The sequence below is a fragment of the Saccopteryx bilineata genome, chromosome 2 (assembly GCF_036850765.1).
Source record: "Saccopteryx bilineata isolate mSacBil1 chromosome 2, mSacBil1_pri_phased_curated, whole genome shotgun sequence".
NCBI lineage: Eukaryota > Metazoa > Chordata > Mammalia > Chiroptera > Emballonuridae > Saccopteryx > Saccopteryx bilineata.
In genome coordinates, this window is record NC_089491.1 from 119,513,742 (window position 1) to 119,538,598 (window position 24,857).

General features: G+C 43.3%; 1 protein-coding gene across 1 annotated transcript in view; it reads right to left on the minus strand.

Annotated features, from left to right (window-relative positions):
- Positions 1–24,857, minus strand: part of PLXNC1 (plexin C1) — a 168,415-nt gene that overhangs the window by 57,587 nt on the left and 85,971 nt on the right. The window contains exons 7-12 of the mRNA XM_066257745.1: positions 22,450–22,537; positions 20,089–20,191; positions 19,854–19,955; positions 8,248–8,390; positions 5,463–5,642; positions 1,425–1,512 (exon numbers count right to left, since the gene is read on the minus strand). Coding sequence (XP_066113842.1) covers positions 1,425–1,512; positions 5,463–5,642; positions 8,248–8,390; positions 19,854–19,955; positions 20,089–20,191; positions 22,450–22,537 — 704 coding nt within the window. The remainder of the gene's footprint in view (positions 1–1,424; positions 1,513–5,462; positions 5,643–8,247; positions 8,391–19,853; positions 19,956–20,088; positions 20,192–22,449; positions 22,538–24,857) is intronic.

The following is a 24,857-nucleotide window of genomic DNA, read 5'->3' on the forward strand; positions in this document are numbered from 1 at the left end:
CAGAGAATGAAGGGCCGAGCTGCAGTCTGACACTCTCTGACAGGCCAACAGTTGTCCAGCCACCCTTCTTGCTCACTTCCGACTGCTCTTCTAGTTTCCAGCTGACCTATTCCCATCATAGCCCTGGGAGTGACCTGAACTGGCTTTCCCGCTCCCACCTATCCAAGTCCTACTCATCCTGCTCCACTCCGTAAACATCCTTAATTTCATCCACGTTGAAATTCCCTTTCATGTGGAAAACACACAGGGCCTTCTTGGACTCATGGGGACCCTGATCTGGCTAGGCAATCAGAGGACCTAGAATTTGAGGATACCCGGGCCATTTCCCTCCGTGAAGGCAACACGACTATCTTGTTTATTTTTTTCTCTGCACCCATCAACATGTTTTACCCACAACAGATGCACAATAAGTTCTACTCGATCTAGGAATAGCACTGGGGAGGGAGAGTAAGTCCACTCACAAATGTAGGCAATGTCTCTGGGCAGAGGGCCAATTTATGCAAACAATTCAATGGATGTGTTCACATCATGGAGACATGGTCTAGAATCAGATACAATGCGAGGCTTGGAACACTGGCTCTGAAGTGTGTCAGGAGGTGGACATGTGCATGACAAAGCTGTACGGATGACTTAGGAAGGCCTCCTGTCTGGAGGCCTGAACCCACACTGTTCCCAAGCAGGAACCAGGTCTGTGACTGCTCAAAGACCCGCCGGTTTTGGCAGGAAGTGGTCAGGCTGGGCCCCAGATGGGCTGTGACCTTCACATCTCGTTATATAAAGGAGAGCATTCGGTAAGGGTTGAGAAGTGAGTGCACTCAAAGGCCCCAACCCGTATCTGAAACCTATCGTTTCCTGGGACCAGGCCCGTGTGTGACCCCTATCAGTGCAAGAACGTCACAAGAGGTGTGCACTAGCTCACTGTGTCAGGAGGTGAAAGGCAAGAGAAGGCAAGGTCAGAAGGAAGGGACCAAGCTGGGTCAAAGAGACAATGGCAAGAGGTGAGACTTTGGGGACTAGCAAGTCACTGAGCCCCTGAACCACAGCTCTCTCTGTGCAGTGGGAACATCACCCCCTCTCCCCAGAAATGCTATTCGTCCTTCACACTGTCACCACTCACAAGGCTTGTTCACACATATTCATAAACTCCGTCTCATTAAAGTGACTTGCCATAAATCATCCATGGAGGAGACGGCAGGTCTTGTCATACTAAGTCGATTCCTCTCTCTTCTGAGCCACAACTTGACATACTCAACTATAAGTACAAGGTCTTATTACTGCCTTTACAGCACAGGTGGTATGCTCCACGCAATAGGTAAGAGCATGCGATGTCACAAGGCACAGAAATAAATTGTCCCCCGACATATTTTATAAAAACAAAATCATTCCTTAAAATAATTGTGATTACACAGCCGCCAAAAACTTACGTTTATGTTTCCTTTTAACTCATGGGAAATGATTAAGTTGTCAATTACATCAAAATTTCTGCCCATGATGGTTATGTTTTGACCACCACTGCAAGAAAAAAAGCAACAAAGAGTTTCATAGTAAAGTCACAGGCTTTTTGCATTTATGAACAAAGTTATCCATTTATTCACACTTAAGATGGAATTGAGTTATGTTTGAGAGCAAATTAACAAAACTTAATTTTAAATGCAGGATGATTTTAGAGGTTTTTTTTTGTTTGTTTTTTAATGACACTAACTACAAAGTCATAGTTTTGGGGTTTTTTTCTTTCCTGAAGTTGGAAACGGGGAGGCAGTCAGACAGACTCCCGCATGCGCACGACCCGGATCCACCCAGCACGCCCACCAGGGGGCGATGCTCTGCCCATCTTGGGGCATCGCTCTGCTGCAATCAGAGCCATTCTAGCGCCTGAGGCAGAGGCCATGGAGCCATCCTCAGCACCTGGGCAAACTTTGCTCCAATGGAGCCTTGGCTGCGGGAGGGGAAGAGAGAGACAGAGAGGAAGGAGAGGGGGAGGGATGGAGAAGCAGATGGGCGCTTCTCCTGTGTGCCCTGGCCGGGAATCGAACCCGGGGCTCCTGCACGCCAGGCTGATGCTCTACCACTGAGCCAACCGGCCAAGGTCCAAAGTCATAGTTTTTAAGATACATGCATATAAAATATTCACATCAGATCCTGTTGTAACTTATAAGAAAATGCCTAAATTCTTTTATGAAAGTTTGAGTTTTGGTGTGCTGTGTTGCCACATATAATCAGAGCAGCAGCTGACCCTTGAAAAGGTTTCACTGAACACTGAATGGGATTTTGTATGATTGCTGCTTAAACTATATGAAGAAGCTTTAATCTAACAATATTTAAATCAAATGCCCAACCTACTAATTATGTTTTATTTAAGGAGACAGAGAACACGTTGGACAAAGTGAAATGATAAATGTCATTAGAAGTATACATCCCTATTTGGTAAAGCATATAAACAACATCTACACCCTATCTGTCTGAAACCAAGCCAAATGACTTCACATAGTCTCGGTACATACTCGCATATAAGCAAAGTGGTCATCAGGTGTGAAATAAACAGCTGTTCACAGCTCTGCCTGCCCTCACTTTCTCATTCATGTAGGTCACTAGACACTCATTCCAGGGGACAGGAGCCGGGTATGTCAGCTGGGCCCATGATGATAAGACCACGATGTGGGCACGAGCAGTCCAATTTGTGTAGAGCAGAAGAAAGACATTGAGCCCTGAACCTTCCAGCCCTAAGGACAAAGGGCCGAGTTGGCCTCATGCCAGCCTGTTGCCATTACTAGAAAACCTAGCCAAGCATGGCCCATGGGAGACTGCAGAGCCATGATCTTATCTAGGAGTTACTGAGAGACACAGGCTCATTTTGTCAAAGGTGTCTGGGCAGCATGATGCCTCTTGTATTATGGCAAAGCAGGATGCTGGTATCTTAGAGCATAGCACCCTGGAAGCCTGGGCAAATCATCTGAACGCTCCATGTCTCAGTTTCCTCATCTGCGAAAGGGGTGCTCATAGCAGGGCCTTTCCGTCTGGGAACATTAACCAAGTCAACAGATTTAACACATTCAGTATGTGGGGAGTGCCACAACAATGTGGGCTTCATGGTAGGAAGTAATCAGACCCAGAGCAGGGAGTGCTCTGCTAGAACCTTGGTTTAGAAATTGAAGTTTTCCTCATGCCACTGTTATGGGTGGAATTGTTGAAGTCCTAATAATCCCCAGTACCTCAGAATGTGACTACATTTGGAGAGAGGGTCTTTAAAGAGGTGATTAAGGTTAAATGAGATCATTGAGGTAGGCCCAAATCCAATGAGTTGTATCTTTATAAAAAGAGGAGTTGTGGTCCTGGCCCAGTTGGCTCAGTGGTATAGCATCACCCAGCATGTGGAAGTCCTGGGTTTGATTTCCGGTAAGGGCACATAGGAGAAGTGACCATCTGCTTCTCTACACCTCTGTCTACCCCCCTTCCCCTCTCGTAGCCATGGTTCAACTGGTTCGAGCAAGTTGGCCCTGGATGCTGAGGTTGGCTCCATGGCCTTCCCTCAGGTGCTAAAATAGCTTGGTTGCCAAGCAATGGAGCAGCCATCCCAGATGGGCAGAGTATTGTCCGGTAGGGGGCTTGCTGGGTGGATCCCAGTCAGGGCACAAGCCTCCCCACTTCTCACTTAATAATAATAATAAAAAAAAGAGATTAGGACACAGGCAGAGGGAGAGGCCATCTATAAGCCAACTAGAGTGGCCTCAGAAGAAAGCAACCATGATGACACCTTGATCTTGGACTTTTAGCTTCCAGAACTTAGAGACATAAATATTCTATTATTGAAGCCACCCAGTTTGTGCTACTTTGTATGGTAGCCCTAGCAGCCTCATATGTCCACCTTTCAATCTTAAATGAGAATATTCGAAGGAATTTTCTTTCTTTCTTTCTTTCTCCCTTCCCTTCCCTTCCCTTCCCTTCCCTTCCCTTCCCTTCCCTTCCCTTCCCTTCCCTTCCCTTCCCTTCCCTTCCCTTCCCTTCCCTTCCCTTCCCTTCCCTTCCCCTTCCTTCCTTCCTTCCTTCCTTCCTTCCTTCCTTCCTTCCTTCCTTCCTTCCTTCCTTCCTTCCCTTCTTTCTCTCTTTCTCTTTCTCTCTCACTCTCTCTCTCCCCCCCTTCCTTCCTTTTCTCCCTCCCTCCCTCCCCCCCTCTCTCTTTCAGATTTATTTATTGATTTTAGAGAAGGGAGAGTGAGAAAAAAAGGTGGGGGGGGGGTTGGGAAGAACAGGAAGCTTCAACTCGTAGATAGTTGCTTCTCGCATGTGCCTTGACTGGGCAAGCTGGGTTTCGAACCGGCGACCTCAGTGTTCCAGATTGACGCTTTATTCACTGCGCCACCAACAGCTCAGGTGTAATTTTTTTCTTTTTTTTGTTTTTTTTTCTTTTTTATCTGTAGTTTTATCTAGAAAGTGCTTTGAAAATAAGCTTCATGCTGTATTAGGTGAAAAAAATTTGTTTAGAGTTATATTCCAAAATCTGAATGTAAGTTTAAATTCAACTAGGGAGAAAATAATTTTTTTTCTTGAAGTTATCTGGAAGATTTTAATTTGGAATTTCCATCTCTCAATTAGGGAATATCTTTGAAATTAAATGCTACTTTTGATTTAGATAGCTCCCAATATTTCCTCAGATTACTCAAAACAGCTTACTCTAAAGGGTTTAAAGCGAAAGACCTAAGAAAAAAGCAGCGCCGTGTCATGGGCAGAGGTGAGGGGAGACATAGAAAAGAGGATTATAGGTTTGTACCAGAAATCTAAGCCAAGACCAGTTACTGCAGCTGAACAAATATTTTAAAAAGTGAGAGCTTTACATGATTGGACAAGAAGCCAGAGTCTGAACAAACATTTTTGGGTGAGCTTCTTGGTGGCCACGGCAGGGAGTGTTCACTATGACAATAGGAAGCAACTTGCTTGTCAGGACGAGGTTTGTTGTTCGGGAATAAATTTGAGGAGGAATTATGGGAGAGAAACTTAGCTACGACTATTATTTATATATTAATTTGAGTTAGAAGCCATGACCTTTTTTTTTTTTTTTTTTTTTTTTTTTTTTTTTTTTTTTGTGACAGAGACAGAGAGAGACAGAAAGAAAGACAGATAGGGACAGAGAGACAAGAATGGAGAGAGATGAGAAGCATAAATTCTTTGTTGTGACACCTTAGTTGTTCATTGATTGCTTTCTCATATGTGCCTTGACTGGGGGGCTACAGCAAACCGAGTGACCCCTTGCTCAAGCCAGAGACCTTGGGCTTAAGCTGGTGAGCCTTGCTCAAACCAGATGAGCCCGCACGCAAGCTGGTGACCTCGGGGTTTCGAAACTGGGTCCTCCATGTTTTAGTCCGATGCTCTAACCACTGCACAACTGCCTGGTCAGGCTGAAAGCCATGATCTTTATGCATCTGACCTTTTGAAGCACAAGGGGAGGAAAATATGAATTGAGAAAGTACCTGATCCAGGTGGTAGCAGGGGAGATGAAGGAACAGTGGGGCAGGGCTATGTAAGACAAGGACCCCACGGAAGCACAGTGCCCGCCATCGAACTGGATACACACATCCTTCATTTCTTTTCGGCTTGAGGGCAGAGAGAATTTCATATGGGTGTCATTTAGCACATGGCTGACTGGTATCCTAGAAAGAGGCAGAAAAAGAACTCTTACATGATGCAGAAAATTAGCACAGTTGATTACTCAACAACAGTTCATGAACTAGCAGATAGCTGCAGGGCAACTGCTGATGAAACCACTGGCCCTCTTTCTTTTGTGTATTTTTATGCTTTTATTTGCTTTTCCTTATAAGTGGGGAAGAAGGGACTGTAAGAAGCCTCAACAGAAAGTGGAATATGAACTGGGTATTAAGCTATATTAAGGAATTACTGTTAATTTTGTTGAGTACGACAGTGGCACTCTCCTTATCTGTCAGAGATGCATACTGAAGCATCTGCGAGAGAAAGGCTATGGTGTCTGGGATTTGCTTTGAAAAACTCCAGCTGCTATTCTTCCTTTCCCCGCAGAAACGTGAGGGAGATAGATGAAACAAGATTGGCAAGTTTTGATAAACTGTGAAGCTGGAGGATGGGTACAGAGAGGCTCATACACTCCTCTCTCTCTTGTGTATGTTTGAAAATGTCCATAATGAAAAGCTTAAAAGAAAGAGAAGTCCCAGTCCAGTACAGGGAGGGTGGAACCCAACCCCAGGCAGAGATGAGAGTTCCGCTGCACATAGAGCGGACAGCCAATGACTAAAGCCGACGTCAAGAGCCCAGGGGTCTCCGAATCAATCAGCCATCAGAACCAAGTGGCTACCACATAGCTCCAGACTGGAAATTAGCTGGAACTGTCCTGGGGACTCCTGACATCTACAGGCTGTGTCCTTGTCACTCTTCAGAAGCCAAAGCAAAGCCTTGTACAGCATTCCCTCCGGAACGGGCAGCTGCCTCGGCCGCATGTTTACAGTGCCCTCTACGGCACAAACCATCAGGACTGGGTCGTGGCTGCATAATGCTCAGTACAATTATGCAACATGAGAACATGCATGATTATCAACTTTAATGTGCATATTCCTTACGTTGAAATAATAGATTCAAAGAGTAAGGCAAATTCAAAACCCGCATGAGTCAGTTTGTACTTACACCACCTCAGATGTCATTCTGGCTCTTGGAAATCCATCATAAAATGGCTGATAATTAAAAGTCCAGCTTGTTTATAAATTTTAGAGGTAAAAAGGCCAAAATGTGGGTCATTCTGCTACCATTCTCGTATTTTTTTCTTTTAGAATAGTTTTCTTTGTTTTTGTTCTTTTTAAATACTTACTGTATTAAAAGAGTTTAGGATTACAGCACAAAATCAGCTGTAGGGTGAACTGGGTATTATACTTATGGCTCATGAACTCGGGTTCACCACACTAATGTGGTTAGTGAAATGCTATATGCCGAAAGTTCTCCTACTCGTTGAATTTAATAACTGCAGCATCTCAGAACATGTTCGGCATAGAAATGAGAGCATAAGGAGGCAGAGACAGGGTAGCGCTCTGGAAAACTACTTACTTTCCAGGGGAGCAGACTGCCTGCCAGTGAGAACACAGGTGTCTAGGTTCAGACTTTGTTACACGAAATGAAAGACTCTTGCAATAAGGTGTTTCTCTGGCTTAAGCGGCACAAAAATACCTACGTCGCATAGATACAGCCACTAATGCGTACTTGATAATTCTGGTAAATAGCAGAACAGAGGAAAGCCACTGATGAGCAGCTTCTCACACTGACTGCTGGGAGGGTAAGGGGATGGCAGTTATATGTAGCAAATGAATTGAAACAGAAAATCAGTAAATAAGTGTGGCAGATTAAAATGCTGTACAAATCTGTTTTCGTGGTTAAAAACCAAAACACCATGCTTCAGCAGACTGTCTTTAATGCATTCCCAGGATGGGAACAAGCTCAGTCTGATATTTCATGTAGACTGCAACATCTTTTATTTCAAATTAGCCCAAACTTATAGGAGCTAACAAGCATGAAACTCAAATTCTCTATTATGTTATTATTATATCTCTTTTGGGGGGCAGGGGCGCTATCATTTGTACAAGAACATCAGTGAGATGATGAAGTTTTTTCTCTCTCAAAAGTGTCATTGAATGGATAAGTTGGGGGAAAAGAAGCACAGACATAATGATGTTCAAGTGGTACCTTGACCAGATATTTTTTGAGTTGGTCTATTTGTTCTTTCTCCCAGTTTTTCATGCTAATTTATGTTCCATTTAGTTATTATTTTGTCCTAACATCAATCCGAGAAAGAGAAGGATTATAAAGAATAAAATGGATCAGAAAGTTTCTTTTCTTTTTTTTTTTTTTAACTTTAGGCAATTCCATTGGAAGATCCAATATATGTTTCCCATCAAAATCTGAGGCACTCAACTATTTTTCTAAGGGGATCATCTTCAGAATGTATGTGCTATTCAAAATACTTGATTTTGTTAATGAAAACTAATCAAGACCCAAAACAGGCACTAGCCTGAAATTATCATGTACTAAGATTTTGAGGGGTAACAAGGGGCAGATTCTCTCACAGTTAACTTCAAATGTAGCACATAGATAATTTTACTTTTTAAAATTACATGTATCAAATATGCAGATTAATTGACACGTGGAAATTATTTGACTACCTAAAGATTATATTTGGCATAAGTTTTAACTTCTCGCTATATTATCAAGAGTCAATTACTAATATTTGAACTCAGAACTCACACATCCTTATGACAAGTACTGGTTCCTTTCAGAATCATGACGATGTTATTAGATGCCTGGGTAAAGTTTGCTCCTGTGACTATCACGTTACTTTTCCCTAAGGTTGATATTTTCTGTGGCGCAATGGACTTGATGTAGAAGACCTATCGGAAATAAAAGATGAAAACACAAGCTCAAAGCTAAGAAAGGCATTGTTCCAAAAAAAAAAAAAAAAAATTTGTTTATGTGCTGCAGTTCAAAGAAATCATTGGGAAATTACAACATTTTGCAAATACAAGCAGACAGTGTTTAATGAAATCAATGAATTCAGGGAAGAGTGCTGAAGATTTATGTCTCTCAACATGCAACAGCATGAGGTCAAATCAATTAGTCTTTGTCTCACAAGACAGTTGAAAATACAGTTGAAGAGTCTGACATTCTGTCTGAAGAGTGGAACAGCACTGGAGTCTCAAAAATGTTTGCTGCTGTACAGCCCTCAGAGGCTTATAATACACAAAGTGAAAGATAAGGCAAGTAGCCCACTGATCATTGGCTAAAGACAGACTCATCATTAAATTAGAATAAATGACATTTTGGATAAATTTAATTCCCAAGAAAGGCTCTGGCTGGTTGGCTCAGTGGTAGAGTGTTGGCCTGGCATGTGGAAGTCCTCCAGGTTCGATTCCTGGCTAGGGCACACAGGAGAAGCGACCATCTGCTTTTCCACCTCTACCTCTTCTCTCTCTCTTCCCCTCTGCAGCCATGGCTCATTCGAGCAAGTTGGCCCTAGGTGCTGAGGATGGCACCATGGCCTCACTTCAGGTGTTAAGAAAGGCTCTGTTGCTGAGCAACAGAGCAATGGCCCCAGATGGGCAGAGCATCACCCCCTAGTGGACTTGCTGGGGGGATCCCAGTTGGGGCACATGTGGGAGTCTGTCTCTCTGCCTGCCTACCCCTCATTTAATAATAAAAAAAAATTCCCAAGAAAGTAGTTTCTGGGTTTTTTTGTTTGTTTGTTTCAGTTAGGCTATTGGGATCAAGGCATATACTGTAGGAAGAAAACCTCGAGAAATCAACTGTTCAGTCATCTAATATCATGTGGCCAACTGTTTCTTCTCCATGGTTTGCAGATGCCACCATTTCTTCCTTGGTTCTCATTACAAGCTCTATGAGGCCTTTCTTTATCAAGTAAGTTTCCCTTGGGATCATCTGGCACCTGGCCCCATACTATGCACCTCACTCCTCTGTTTGCAATGTCTAATCAAATTCCCTTAAAAAAATAACTTTTTTGATGGCAAGAATTATTTTCCTTTTCAAAGATAAAACAATCTTGATTTCTTTCCCTTTTCTCCTACAAATGCTACCATCTCTCATTTTGATCATTTTGTGGTTCTTCTGTAGACCCTTTCCAGCAAGTCTGTATTCTTCTACAATATAGTGACTAAAAAAGTGTCTAAGATTCTGACAAATAAAGTACAACAGATCTTTAGCGTGAGTGAATCCTACTGACATTTAAAAAAAAAAAACAACCCAGGTCCAGAAATGCATAATCACGTGAAATTTGGCCAAGGCCTAAACACCGAGTGTAACCATTTGGAGGATAACGTTTAGGGAGAAGCCACTTGTGGCACTGGAGAGCTTAGTCATGTCCAACACCAGCCTACCACCTGCTTATTGAAGAAGCCTAGTATTCTCTGCTCCTTAATATGGGTGACACCCACTAGGATGGCCCTGCTGGGCTGCTGGGCCTGCCTATCCCGCTAAAGGGATGCACTGTCATTCTGCTCCTCAGCAAACACAGGTGCTATCTGGCAGAGCGGTCACCATCACTCATTATCACTATGGATTGGTTTTTCAGATTGAGGTAAATTCACCGTTAATGTCATCGCTGAATGATGTAATGTGACAGAGAATTGATTTTGGTGGCAGAATTTATTTTAATCGCTAAGTAAAGGACTTTAACCCCATATTTATAGAATCATGAAGGGCCTGAAAGGGTCACTTTAATTATTCTGTTATACTTGAATGCATTTTATGGGGGAAATTATTTGCAAGAGTGGTGCTTGGAATGGGGGGGATTAGCAAAGACTTAAAGATAAATCCCTTGCAAATGTCAAGTGTGTGTTGTAGAGCAAAAGCTTACTCTGTGCTCTGACATCATGACAGCTAAGTGAACAACTATGTGCTGAACACCTACGAGGTCCCTCAGACGGGCCAGGGGCTGCGAGGTGACAAGGATGTGTTGGCAAACTACCGGATTTGCCGGTAGCTGCCAAATTCCATCCATGGCTTGTTTTCCCATGGCCTATGAAACAACATCAAGAAAGAGTCATATTACATGACATGCGACAATATATGAAATTGAAATTTCAGTGTCCACAAAGACAGCGTTTTTGGAACACAGCCACACCCGCTCATTTATATATTGTCTGTGGTTACTTTCACACTACAGCAGCCGATTTAAGGTGTTATAATAGAGACCTTGCAGCTCACAAAGTCTAAAGTGATTATTGTCTGGTTTTCTTTAGAAAAAAATTTGCCAACTCTAACATTAGAAGCGTCCATCGTCTTCCTGGGGAGACAAGAGGAACCATGCGTCTGTTTAGTTTTATGTGAACATCAATGCAGACTCATATTCACATCCAAGTCAAACATGATTCCCCAGGTTTCTTCCTAAATAGTGCTTTCTGCTTCTTATATGTATACTGTTGATGCCTGTTCAAGCAAAATGTCCAAACACGCCAAGTAAATGCTACTTCTCTACCCTCACTAGAGGATGAAGAGAGCCCCATGACTGATGCACACAGATTTTTAAGAGGGTTATATTTTGTTCCTTAAATGGCTCTACAAACACCATCAGAGGACCTGCCACATTGCCTTTTTAACTTTTTATTTTCCCCTGAGTGGAGACAGCCCCGCTACTTCAAAAGGATTTCATTTTAAAATCTTATTGTTTCGAGAAGTTTCCACTGGCTGTCTAGGATGGAATCCAGCCCAGGCCTATCTCTTGAGAGCAGATGCTTCTAGCCTGCTTTCAAAGAGGGTCAGATTAGTTGTCCTTTGTTTGCTTGGAGAATCTTTCTTAATCATAATAAGCGAGTCAAAGAGCTACCAAGAAAACCTCATTTTATAAACAGTGCAGGTACACACACACACACACACACACACACAGAGGTTGGGTAGCTACATGGGTGTGTGATATGACTACAACAATTCTTAGAGGTATAATATTTTCTATTTCTACTGATGAAGACTTTTTTAGATCCAGTATAGACAGAAGGCAAAGAACAAGCTTCTCACAGCTGCTCCAGGTACTTAATATTTTAGATGGATAGTTGTATTCTAATCAAGAGTTAACTTCACGATCTGACATGAAATTGTGAGCCTCAAAAGCTCATACATAGAAGGGTTTGGTTAATTTAAAAACAGAATCTAACTCAATACAAAAAGACACTTTCTTATAGCCCTACAGTGAGATTCTTCCCCATCCTATGTCCAAGGATTTCCATATATCAAATCAAAATACTGCAAGCTGTAACCCTTATAACCCTATGGTATCCAGCAATTAACCTCAGAATAGTCTACTTTCTGTCAGTTACATTTTAAAGACTTAAGAGTTATTTTTAGGAAGCTTTTTTTTTATTCTTTTTTTTTTTAGAGAGGAGAGAGAGTGAGAGTGAGACTGAGAGAGAGAGAGAGAGACAGAGAGAGAGAGAGAAAGGGGGGAGGAGCAGGAAGCATCAACTCCCATATGTGCCTTGACAAGACAAGTGCAGGGTTTTGAACTGGCAACCTCAGCATTCCAGGTCGACACCTTATCCACTGCGCCACCACAGGTCAGGCAAGAATTATTTTTAAATGGCTACACAACTTTAAATTATTTAATGAAATAGTATGAGCTCTCATTGCTCAGAGTTTAAATCACTCCCTGTTTTGTACAAGAAAGTACACCAGAAACTGGTTAACTAGGTGATTACAGAATACTCAACTATTTGTATTTTTTAAAAACAAATCATTACAAGTTATTGGAAATAGCACAACCACTATTACCTTTGAAAAAATCGAAGAGGATTAGTCCTGACAGTAAATAAGAGTCAGCTGAATATAAACAAATTTTCTTGTTTATACACACAGGTTCTTGAATATAAATACAGGCTTTCTTTTGTGAAGTCTGACATCAACACAATTCAAATTACTAGGCCATTAATAGAGAAAACAGGGCTACTATTGAAAAGAATATTGAGAGAGGTATGTTAGGAAGGCTGGGTTTACTAAGACCAAATTGAACTCTATTAATCTGTTAAAAAAAATGAAGACAAAGCTCTTGATAGGCCTGGACCTGAATCAATACTCAGTAAAATGTCTTTCAGATTTTCACTCATGAAATTAGTTCAAACAGGACTGGATAAAAGCCACACGAATTCAAAAGCAGCTGGAAATCGGAAACCAAAGGGCATTAGAGAGATGAAAGGTAGCATAACTAATTAAAGGTAAGTGTCCTGTAGGGTTGTGCAGTGGTGAGAATTTGTCTCAGAATCATTTACCATCTTTATTAATGACTGAGCAGGACAGAAGGATTGATGACGTGTATGAATGGAGGAGAGTGGCTACCAGCGGCGGAGATGGTCAAGTGGAAAAGGAGGTACGATGTGAAAATAGCAAAATACAATCCCATCAAAGAAAAATTAGAGAGTTAAGTGGATCAGAAAGGTTATCCATTCGCTGCTCAGGCCCCTGGTACAGACCCTAGCCTAGGAACCTGAGATGTAAGTTCTGGTTGATCCCAGCAACTGGCTGGAGACAGAGTGCTAAGTGAGGTAGACCAGGGAGAAGGTGACTGACTGGGGCTCCGTGCCGAGAGATCAAGGCTCCCTACTTTGATCTGCGGACTCTGAAGTGAGGCAGACATGGCCCAGGTGGGGCTGCCAAGACCACTCTGTAAAGTTGTTACCTTTAGTTATGGAACTTTCCTAGTGTGGCGTCTCAGAATCAGATGGGTCAACTGGACTGGCCGACCAGGACTCCATGCCCAGGGAGGGCAGCTCTTCCTCTCCAGTAGAGATCCCTGATTGCAGATTAAACATAGAGACTCAAAACCCAGCCCTCTGCTGGAGTGCATGAGACTCTTGCTGCACCACTCTCCTAAGGGCCTCAGTTTCCCTTCTCAGTCTTGGAGGAGCCTTGCCTGGGTCCGGCTCCTTCACTCTGACACACCCCAACCTGCCCATCTCCTCCCGAAGCTTTGATACTAATACCCTCCCCTCACAGCCTGCCCAGGAGAGAGGGCTTTGGCCTGCCCATCTGTGGCACACATGCGTCAGGCTTTGACAGCCAAGTGCTAAGAGAAGCCAGTAATAGTGTCCTCCCTTCCAGGCTGACTTTTACTATACTATTTGTTTTAATACTTGTTTATATTCAGCTGAGGTCATACAATGTAAAGTAGTGGTTAAAATTGAGCTCTGGCATCAGACTGCCTGGATTCAAATCTCTTGCCTGTCCTTTACTTTCTCCTTACTCTCTGTAAGTCTGTAATATGTTTGTCTATAAAATGGGCAAAATAGGTCTATTGTGAGGCTTAAATAAAGAGATGCTCTTGAGCTTATTAGGATATAGCACAGGCTCAACAAATATTGGCTATAACTACTCAATTTAGTACATTGTGTCATTCCTTCTTGTATCTTTTCTGTCATGCACACTCAACTGCTGTCTGAAAATGAATCTTACTTCCACCGAAATATTCTAAGTTCTACAATGTAAGTTCCATGAGGGCATACAGGTCGCCTGCCTGTCTAGCACACGGGTGTTCAAAAAACACGTTTTGAATGGATAAATGAATGAAAGAACAACCGGAAGTGAACGCCACAGCACCCAGCACAGCGGTGGGCCCGTAGAAGCTTCGCAACCAGGTACAGATTAAAGTTAATTTCACTTTTAATGGCAAGGTCCTTGAAAGGGTCTGTTTGGACAGCCTGCGAGAAATTAAAATGCGTGTTCACAAGGGATGGAGGGAGAGAAAGGAGGAGGAACAATTTGAATGTAAATTCCCTGAGAGGAGACGCGGCTTTGTCTGGTGTGTTTCTGCCCTACGGCGATAAGCACACCGTCAAGAACAACAAATATTAGAACGACGTCATATCGCAGATCTTCTCGACCATTCCTTGAGAGCAGGAAAGAGAGAGCAGCCACCCTTCTCTCAGCAGGGGGAGGCAGCAGGCAGAAGAAAAGGAAGGAAAAGACATCAGGGCCAGGTGACAGGGTCCCCTAGCTCAGAGAGACCGGCTGAAAATACTTCTCATCCAAAGGTCAACTCTGGGTTTTGAGTTTGTTTCACTATGTTGGTGATGCTTTTCCTTAATGTAGCCTCCCCCTCACCCCCCAATAAATGACAGCACTTCTTTTTATGGCAGGGTACAGGGATGGGTCAGAGGTCATGAATCTATGAGAGGGCAATGGGCCCAAACAGGGATCAAACCAGAAACCCTCTCTCATAGGTACCATGTCTTTGGATGTGCAAATTCATACATTTTTAAAAACACTATAAATCCGAACGATGGACACATAAAACTTAACAAAAAATTTTTTTTTCTATAGCACTCTCCTGCCACTGAAGAATGAAGTCAAACTCCTCAGCCTGGCATCGAAGACCCTGTAGATGCAGGCTCCAGGTCCTTTCAAACTTACATCCCTTGTTTTCCTAAAACCTCTGCTTCAGCCAACTTGAACCATGTGGGGCTTCCTGTAATGGGTATCCTAGAATTTTCTAGCACCCCCACTTAGGTTTTTGCTTATGCTGGTCCCTCTGCTTAGAATACCCAGTTCTTAGTCTCCACACTGCTGGATGCTTCTCATTCATCAAATGTCGGCTGAAATACCATCTCTGTCAATCAATCCACCCGTCAATCAGACTTAACTAACCACGCTGATTAAGTGTTTTTAACAGCCAGGCACTGAGTTTAAATAAACAGGAATGACTAAGATAAGGCCCCAGGCACAAAGACACTCTCTGGGTTTGTAGACTTTCTGGTACTTTCTCTATATTAACATTTTTAAAAAAATCTTATATTCTTACTTATGTACTCATGAATAAGTTTCTTGAGACTGATGGCAAGAAAGGTGCCTGATTGACTTGCGTCTTCAATCACACCCTTGGAGCTCAGTAAAATGGCATCGATAGATAGGTGTCCCATAAACAACTGTAGGGAGGATCAACCCCAGCTCAGCATCATGAAGCTTAAGATCGAGCCTGCACCCTTCGCATCCTGCGTCTCCAGTGCCTGGCACAGGACTGAGCACTTGCTGTCTATGTGACGAGGGAAGATGCCTTGAAGAAAAGCTCTTGATGCTTTTCTGCTAGGAAAAGAGGGCTCAGTGTTGTGTTCAAGGTCAACACGGGGACCCGGATTGAAAACCTGAGTTTTCACGGCCCACATGATGATGAATGACAGCAATGCTTCACAGAACATGAGAAACGCCTCTTGTGACACCTAATGCTCTCATCCCAACACCGAGATTCTGCTCTGAGCCACATATTTACAGGCAACATTTCAGTATCAACAAATGTCTCTCTCCAAACTAGGAAGGGTCATCCACAGGAAAGCACTGGTGATAGGCCTGGCCTTTGCTTATTTTCAGCTTTCTCCCTTCTGCTGTCTTGGTGACTGGTTCTTTTAACCACACAGTGTGAAAGGTCAAAAGATACAGGAAGACAGTACAGGAAACTAGGATTCAGTGACTTCATTTTTTTCCTTAAAAAAATTTTTTTTTTACAGAGCTATGGCATGGACCATTACATAGCAATAAAAAGCACTAAAAGATTGATACATAAAGGAACTTGGATGAATTTCTAGGGAATTATGTTGTGTTGAAAAGACCAATCCTCAAAGGATACATCTGGGCAATTCTATTTATGATATGATAAATCATAGCTACAGGAAGAGCTCAAGGGTTGCCAAGGTTCAGCCATGGAGAGTTGGAGGGTGGAGGGTAGTGGGTGTGTCTATAAACTGACAACATGGGGTGACATGTATCTTGAATGCTATCACTGCCAATGTCCTGCCTGTGATGTTGTGCTATAGTTTTGCAAGATGTTAATTACTATTGGAGGAAACTGGGTAAAAGATATATGAGAACTCTCTGTATTATTTTCTTATAACTACGTATGAAGATACAATTATCTTAAAAAAAAAGTTTAACTTTTCCCAAAAGAATCTTTATTATTATTATTATTATTATTATTAAGTGAGAGGCAGGGAGGCAGACAGACTCTCACATGCACTCTGACCGAGATCCACCCAGTAAGCCCCCTACAGGGTGATGCTCTACCCATCTGGGGTCACTGTCTATTGCTCAGCAACCAAACTATTTTAGCACCTGAGGTGAGACCATGGAGATATCCTCAGCACCTGGGGCCAACTTGCTTGAATGACCCATGGCTGAGGGAGGGGAAGAGAGAGAGAGAGAGAAAGAAGGGGGAGGGGTGGAGAAGCAGATGGTTGCTTCTCCTGTGTGCCCTGACTGGGAATTGGACCTGGGACTTCCACACACTGGGCTGATACTCTACCGCTGAGCCAACTGGCCGGGGCCCAAAACAATCTTGAAAAAGAATGAGGTTGAAGGACTCACACTTTCTGGTTTTAAAACTTACTACAAAGTTACAAAAATCAAAACAGTGTGTAATGCCTGATCAGACAGTGGCGCAGTGGATTGAGCATTAGACTGGTACATGGAGACCCAGGTTTGAAACCTCTGCCACAGACTTTAGCGTGGGCTTATCCAGCTTGAGCGCAGGCTCACCAACTTGAGCACGGGTCGCTGGCTTGAGTGTGGGGTCATAGACATGACCCCATGGTCGCTGGCTTGAGCCCAAAGGTCGCTGGCTTGAGCAAGGGGTCACTTGCTGTGCTGTAGCCCCCTAGTTAAGGCACATATGAAAAAGCAATCAATGAACAACTAAGGAGCTGCCACAAAGAATTGATGCTTCTCATCTCTCTCCCTCCCTGTCTGTCTGTTCCTACCTGTCCCTCTCTCTGTCTCTGTCTCTGTCATACACACACAAAACTCAACAACAACAACAAAAACAGTGTGTTATGGGCATAAAGAGAGACATGCAGACCAATGGAATAGAGAGTCTAGAAATAAACCTTCACACATATAGTCAAATGATTTTCAACAGGGAGGCCAGGCCATTCAATTGGAAGAGAACAGTCTTTTCAACAACTGGTGTTGGGAAGACTGGGTATCCAACTGCAAAAGAATGAAGTTGGACCCTTTCCTTATACCATATATAGAAATTGACTCACAGTGAATCAAAACTCTAAATCTAAGAGTTAAAACTATAAAACTCTTAGACGGAAATGTGGAGGAAAAGCTTAATAAAATTGGATTTGGGAATGATTTCTTGGCTATGATATCCAAAGCACAGGCACCAAAAAAAAAAAAATGTAAGTTGGACTTCTTCATTAAATTAAAAACTTCTGTGCAAAAGATATAGAATGAAAAGGCAACCTACAGAATGGGAGAAAACATTTGCACATCATATGTCTAATAGGAGTCGATATCTGGAATATATAACATCACTCCTACAACAACAAAAAACACAAGCAACAACATGCCAATAGGTAGAGCCAACCAATCGACAGATGAAGGGATAAACAAAATGCGGTCTATCCATACGATGCAATAGTATTTAGTCTTAAAAAGAAAAGAAAAAAAATCCTGAACATGCTACAAAATGTATGAACCTTGAGGAAATACGTTAAGTGAAATAAGCCAGTCACAAAAAGACAAATCTTGTATGGTTCCACTTACACGAGCTACCTAGGGTACTCAAACTCAGAGTAGAAGGATGGTTGCCGGGGTCTGGGTAGAAGGTAAATTGGAGAATTTTTGTTTAGTAAGTTCAGAGCCTCAGTTTTGCCAGATGAAATGTGTCCTGGCAGTGGATCATGGTGATGGTTCCACAGCCGTGTGAGTGTACTTAACACTACCAACTGTACACTAATAAAAGATGGTAAATTTTATGCTTTGTCTATTTCATCAAAATAAAAAACTAAAACAACAACAAAAGATAAGTTAAAAAAAATTTTTTTTAAGTCACTGCCTCCTTGATCCAAGTTCCTGTCACTATGGCTCAGTTTTATAAATCAGTGGGAAGAGAGGCCTACCACTTAATAAGTCCATCAATTAATAAAACCTCAAAGACTTTTAAAGTCTGAGATATTGGCACACCAAGGTTTTTAATGCCTTTAATTAACTTCATAATCCATTTTGATTTATATTCCCTTTGCCTGTTACTTAAGTCAGCCAAAGTTACTATCAACTTTTCAGCAGTGATGAAAAATGTGCTAACTTATTTATATTGGCACCTGACCTTAAATAGTAGCAAATGGATAAATCCAAGCCACAGATTAGTCATAAAATAAAAAACTGAGCCCTTAAAAACACATGATTTTTTTTTTATTCCTAGTAGGTCCCGAGATTAATAAGAACAATAACTTGTCCTTTTTCTGTTTGCCACCACATAGTAGATGCTTAATTAACTTTTGTCAACTGAATGAAGCCAACACTTCTGTGTTCTATAGGCACAGCCCCAGTGTCTGCCTGAAAATGGTTACATTGTCACCTCCTCTCTTTTCAAACATGTCTGTTAGTCAAGCTTGTGATTTACTATGAAGGAGGTAAGAGGAATTTCCAAGGAAATTTCATGAAAAATAAGCATTTTTGAGAACTGGAGAGAAAGCTACACATATGATATAAAAAAAATACTCATTGTTTTGGAGAGATTAACCACTGGTTGGATTGTCTCTACAAAGTAAAGAAAAACAGTTCAAATGTGGTGAGTATACTCTGCACACTCTTTTTTGAACATAATTTTCTTTGCCTAGAAACACGATCATGATGTGGGGGTCGAAATGAAATCCCCTCAGTGTCCTGTGTCACACTTCCATCTAACTATCCCCAAGCAAGCCACTAAGTCATCTTTAAAATTTTACTCCTTCTGGAACAACAACATTTTTCCCAGTTACAGAATTTTTTTTTTTTTTTTTTTTTTTTTTTTCTGAAGCTGGAAACAGGGAGAGACAGTCAGACAGACTCCCGCATGCGCCCAACCGGGATTCACCCGGCACGCCCACCAGGGGCGAGGCTCTGCCCACTAGGGGGCGATGCTCTGCCCATCCTGGGCGTCGCCATGTTGCGACCAGAGCCACTCTAGTGCCTGGGGCAGAGGCCACAGAGCCATCCCCAGCGCCCGGGCCATCTTTGCTCCAATGGAGCCTTGGCTGTGGGAGGGGAAGAGAGAGACAGAGAGGAAGGCGCAGCGGAGGGGTGGAGAAGCAAATGTGCGCTTCTCCTGTGTGCCCTGGCCGGGAATCGAACCCAGGTCCTCCGCACGCTAGGCCGACGCTCAACCGCTGAGCCAACTGGCCAGGGCCCCAGTTACAGAATTTTAGTTTCTTATATGGGAGTGTGCAGCCTTTGAAGTACTAAACCCATTAAATGAAACGGTATGAAAGCAAAGGTAGGAAAGGGAATTTTTGTAAAAAGTGAAAAAAGGAACTGAACTGGTCATTGTCATTGTCACTTAATTGGGGACTTTTCCATTGTCAACACAAAAGACAGGATCTGACCTGCGATCCCCGATTGGTTCTGTTCCTCTTACTCTCCTCAGGTTCTCCTCCTCCCACCGTCTTGGACGGAGCCCGCATCTCAGCAGCAGCTTGACAAGGTTCCTGCAAGGAAGAACATCCCTTCAACATCCAAACAGGTGGGCAATTGAGTTTGAAACAAACACACGGGATAGGTTGGGTGGTTACCAACATTTACTTTTGGTTAAACCTTGTAATATCCAAAATGTCACTTTACCTGGTGTCGGTAGTAGTCAGAAGGGTTGCAAGCTGTGAAGGGGTGGACACACTTCCTCTCGCTTTTACACCAAGCACAGCCTGTTCCAATACATACGCGGCATCTGACAACATGGAAAACCAACTTAATTCCTATGTTTTTAGGAAAATCTTCATATCCTAGAATATCCCTCTGTGATGTGGCATGTGAGCATTTATTTAAAAGAAGAAAAATAAATATTCCTAAACAGACTGTGATGCACCCAGGGGGAGAGAAGACAGTCCTTTGAGGCCGGAGATAGAACACTGACTTTGTACCCTGCTCTGGGCAGCCTTCAGGCTGACTGACTGTCATCGTACCTGCAGGGGCGTTGCCGTGGAAACCTGAAGCCAGGGTCACCTGCTGCGCAGGTAGATAACAGGAACCCACTGAAACTGTTTCTGAATCTACTTCTGCTATTTGTCTACCCTCAGGTAAGTTTCCCTCTGGAGCTTGGACCACCCACCACACCCCCAAGCCCCCAGCCCCTATCGGCACCACACACCGCCTGGTAATTGAGAGGCTGAACGTTGCCTGGAGAGCAGAGGGAATGGGATGCCAGTGTTTGCTTTGTAATCAAACTGAGAAAAGAACTGTGTCTACTAATCAAATCACTTCCATGCGAGGATAACAGTGGAGGGCTTGGCAAGCACTTATAGGATAACTGGAGTTAAAGAATGACAAATATAGAAATAGAGGTTGGTCTGGAAACATCCACGGGAGGCCAAAGGAAAGCTCAGCCCAAGGACGGCAAGAGGACCAGTGCAGGGAAAGGGGACACCATTCACGTTTTATACACTCTTCAACAAATGCTGAAGCATTCTGAAATTCTGACCTACAGCCAACTGCAGTTTCAGTGGAGAGGAAAACCCAGACTCAGTGTGTGTCTGGCTACCTGAGTACACTAAAAGCAGGTTTGTGATTTGCATTCTGATTCTACCCTCCAGGTGTGATCCTTGTACTCTGTGCTTTTCTAAAGGAAACAAGTACCCAAGGAAAGGGCACTCCCCCTATGGGGAGATGTGGGTCTCAGGTCTGGTTGTTAATCACCTTGTCCTGGGACCTGGGGCAAGTCATTTCCTTTGTCTGGGCTCTACTACTGGGATGGAGAACTGCATTATGTTTCAATTCTCTTTGAGCCTTAAAATTCTATTTAACTCTCCCCCTTTTTTCCCTATTTCCATGGACTTCTGAGGCTTTCTGTACCAGGTTTGTTTTTTCCCCTCCCTAACTTCATTCTGTTCATTAGAGATAACTGAACTCAATCCCGCAGGGGAGAGATAAGTCCCAGCGTCTGCTGTCCTAATAGCTGTGGAGTGGTCTCCCAACTCAGTTTCGAGTTTGAATTCATTTTCGCCAAAGAAACAATGGTTCCCAGGCCAGGCCAAAGCAGCTCACATTTGGTACGCACATAGCTGGTCAATCAGACCACTGAATGAACTATAGAATCACTAATAATAGAGCTTCCCATTGTTTCCATGGGAACCTCTACCCCATCTTCCAACTGGAAAATCAGGAATCTGAGAAACATATTTCCTCTGTCTTCTCTCTGCTTTAGAAGCAAGGACTGGGGTGTAGCCTTGGCTCTGGGAATTCTGTAGCTTGACAGGGCCAAATGTAGGAGGGGAAGGTGGGGGGCAGAATTAATATTGTTTTTTAAATTAAATTTACTGGAGTGACACTGGTTAATAACATTACATAGGTTTCACGTGTACAATTCTATAATACATCATCTGCATATTGTGTTGTGTGTTCACCGCTCAGTCTAGTTCCTCTCCATCACCATATATACTGCTCACAAAACTACCCCCTAATTTTATAGCTTCATATTCATTTTGAAATATCCTTTAATTTTTGTGAGCAGTATATTTGACTCCTCTACCTTCTCCATCCTCCCTCCACCTGCTTTCCCTCTGGTAACCACTGTTTAACATGTGCTTTGATGAAACAGACTTCATCTCATCCTTCTCCCTGAGTATGACTTCCCATTATTTCATGCTCAGCCCCTCTCTCTGACCCGAATTCCCAAAGCTACTATGAGCAGGGGGGAAGCTAGCAGCATCCCTTCTACTGGACGTACTTCAAGGCCACCTCTGGGCGTCATGCAAACGCACTTCCCCCTCTGCAGACAGCACCGGGCACAGCTGGTGCCCCGAGCCACTCTGCCTTACTACTGGGGCTCGAGAGCCCCCGATTAGCTCAGGGCCCTCCGTCAAGCCAAGCTTCTAAAGGCACTTTGGAAAGTTCTACTCCCCAAAAGAGTTCTTTGGGATGTCGAGGAGTACAGCAAATAAATAAATTAAAGCCAATGAGAGAATACTGAGATTTCAAATAAAGTCTTACTCTCTTAATGAGGAGCAGTTGGTAAAGTCGAATCTCTCTGATAAACGCCAAGAACCGAAGGAGAACGTTACGTTGACAGCTAAAACATCTGGAGCAAAGGGGGGAAAAAGTCATTCACGGTGGAGTCCTGCTATTGTCAAGCACAGCTGTAAATGCAAAAAATAAATATTTTTGCCTCCTCTGCATAAAGGCTGAGATGTGCCAGCTGCTCGCTCACATTCCGATCGGTATGGGGCCCTTCCCGTGGGCCACTCGCGTCAGGCAGCCGCAGCACACAGCACAAGGCCCCCCCCCCCCAGCCCACCCCACTCCAGGACTCCCATGGATAATCACTAGGAAAAAGCCATTTTCCAGCCCATTTACATCTCATCCTCTCCCCGGGATCACTATCTCAACTTGTAATTGGCCACGGCATAAGAATAAAACAAGTCACTGAGCAAGAAGTGTCTAGAACATGAGAATCAGAATATAAGAGGAAATTCTGCACCTTCAGAAAAATCCGCTCTGCAAATATTTGTACCTAACACACTCTAAAGTGTGGCTCCCATGGGCTGGGGTCCATGATCTTCTTGGAGTCAACTGTCGCCAAGTCTGTGATGCAGGTTTTCTCATCAAATGTTTGAAAACCCTACCCATTGGTTAGAAAAACCTCAAAAGAATCAACTCAGAAAGATAAACGCTCTGCTAAATCAGCATTAGAGAAATGTCCTGTTTCCTGGACCTCTGCATGTTACCTAGTACCCTACTCAAGGTGATTTTCAAGCCCGGCTGCCCATTAAATCACTTAGGAAATTAGTGAAAATACAAATCCCAGAGCCACGCTCCTAGATATTCTAACTTAGCATAACTGGGAGAAGGTTGGAGATCTGTGGTTTGAAATGTTCCCCACCCACATCATGACTATCTACAGCCAGGTCTGGGTGCTTTTCATATCCTGTTGTAACCAAGGACCGGTGCTACTCTGTGATGTTTTCACTGTCACCTGTTTTGGTATTAATATCTTCTTCCTTTTATAAATTGATGGGGATGGTAGCTGATATATTTTAAATGAAAGTCTTGACTTGGCAGAATAAGAAGCTGGCTGGCCTAATTCTGTTGGCACCTCTGATTTTCTTACTGAATTTTTCATAGTGTGTGGTTTCAAAGGGGACTCAGACTTGACATTGCTTCTCTAGAGCAACAAGATTCATTCTGAAGGCCAGGAGGCCCCGTAAAATTCTGCTCACACCAAGTAGGTCTGTGTAAAATGATAATCCTCCACTCCAAGACAGGCTGTTTGGAGGGCTGGCCTGACCTTTCAGCAAGAACATTTGAACAGACACTTGCTAAGTGTTAGTAGAACAAACACATTCAGCACCGAGGAGGACCCATGAAAATACATGCCAATGGAATCTACAAGTATCCAGTGATGAAGACTAGCAAACATTGTGCTTTTCTGAGTATCAACTGTGCACCAAACACTCATGAAAAATGTCACAGGGAAATAAATATATATGATCTTTGCTCTCAAAGCATTTAGTTATTCTGGCAGAGATAAAATAGCTTAGCAGCCCTGGCTGATTGGCTCAGTGGTAGAGCATCAGCCCGGTGTGTGGAAGTCCTGGGTTCAATTCCTAGCCAGGGCACACAGGAGAAGAGCCCATCTGCTTCTCCATTCTTTCCCCTCTCCTTTCTCTCTGTCTCTCTCTTCCCTTCCTACAGCCAAGGCTCCATTGGAGCAAAGTTGACCCGGGCACTGAGGATGGCTCCATGGCCTCTGCCTCAGGCACTAGAATGGCTCCAGTTGCAATGGAGCAAGGGCCCCAGATGGGCAGAGCATCGTCCTCTCGTGGGCTTGCCAGGTGGATCCCTGTCAGGCACATGAGGGTATCTGTCTCTGCTTCCCCGCTTCTTTTCAGAAAAACACCAAAAAATAAATAAAAGTAGTTTAGGTGAAAAATCCCAATAATGATCAGAGTCAAGGAAACACCCTGTGAGTGGTCTGAGGTCCACATAGCACCTGGGGTGCCTGTCGGAGAACCAAGGGGTTCTAGGATGAGCAGGACAGTGAGAGTGGAATCCAGCAAAGCTGTATGGAAGAGGTGATTCCCCTGCCCCCTTGCAATGTTTCAAAGCAGAAGGGCAACAGGATTTGGTGAAAGGGCTGAGGTTGCTCTAGGTCACGGACTATGGTTTGGCAATGGTCACTGGGTGGCTGAGTGCAAGAGGCGGGAAATGAGTTTTCCTGCTCAGAATATGCAAGGCATTCAAAAAAGAGCAGGCAAAGGGTTAGGTGCAATTGATGAAGGCTGTAAAAGCAACCAACTTGTTTCATAAGGTAATCTCAAAATCTTCAGAAGAATATTTTATAAGTGAGCAAGATCTGCATTTTAATGACCAAAATTAACTAGAAGCACAGCACAAAGGCT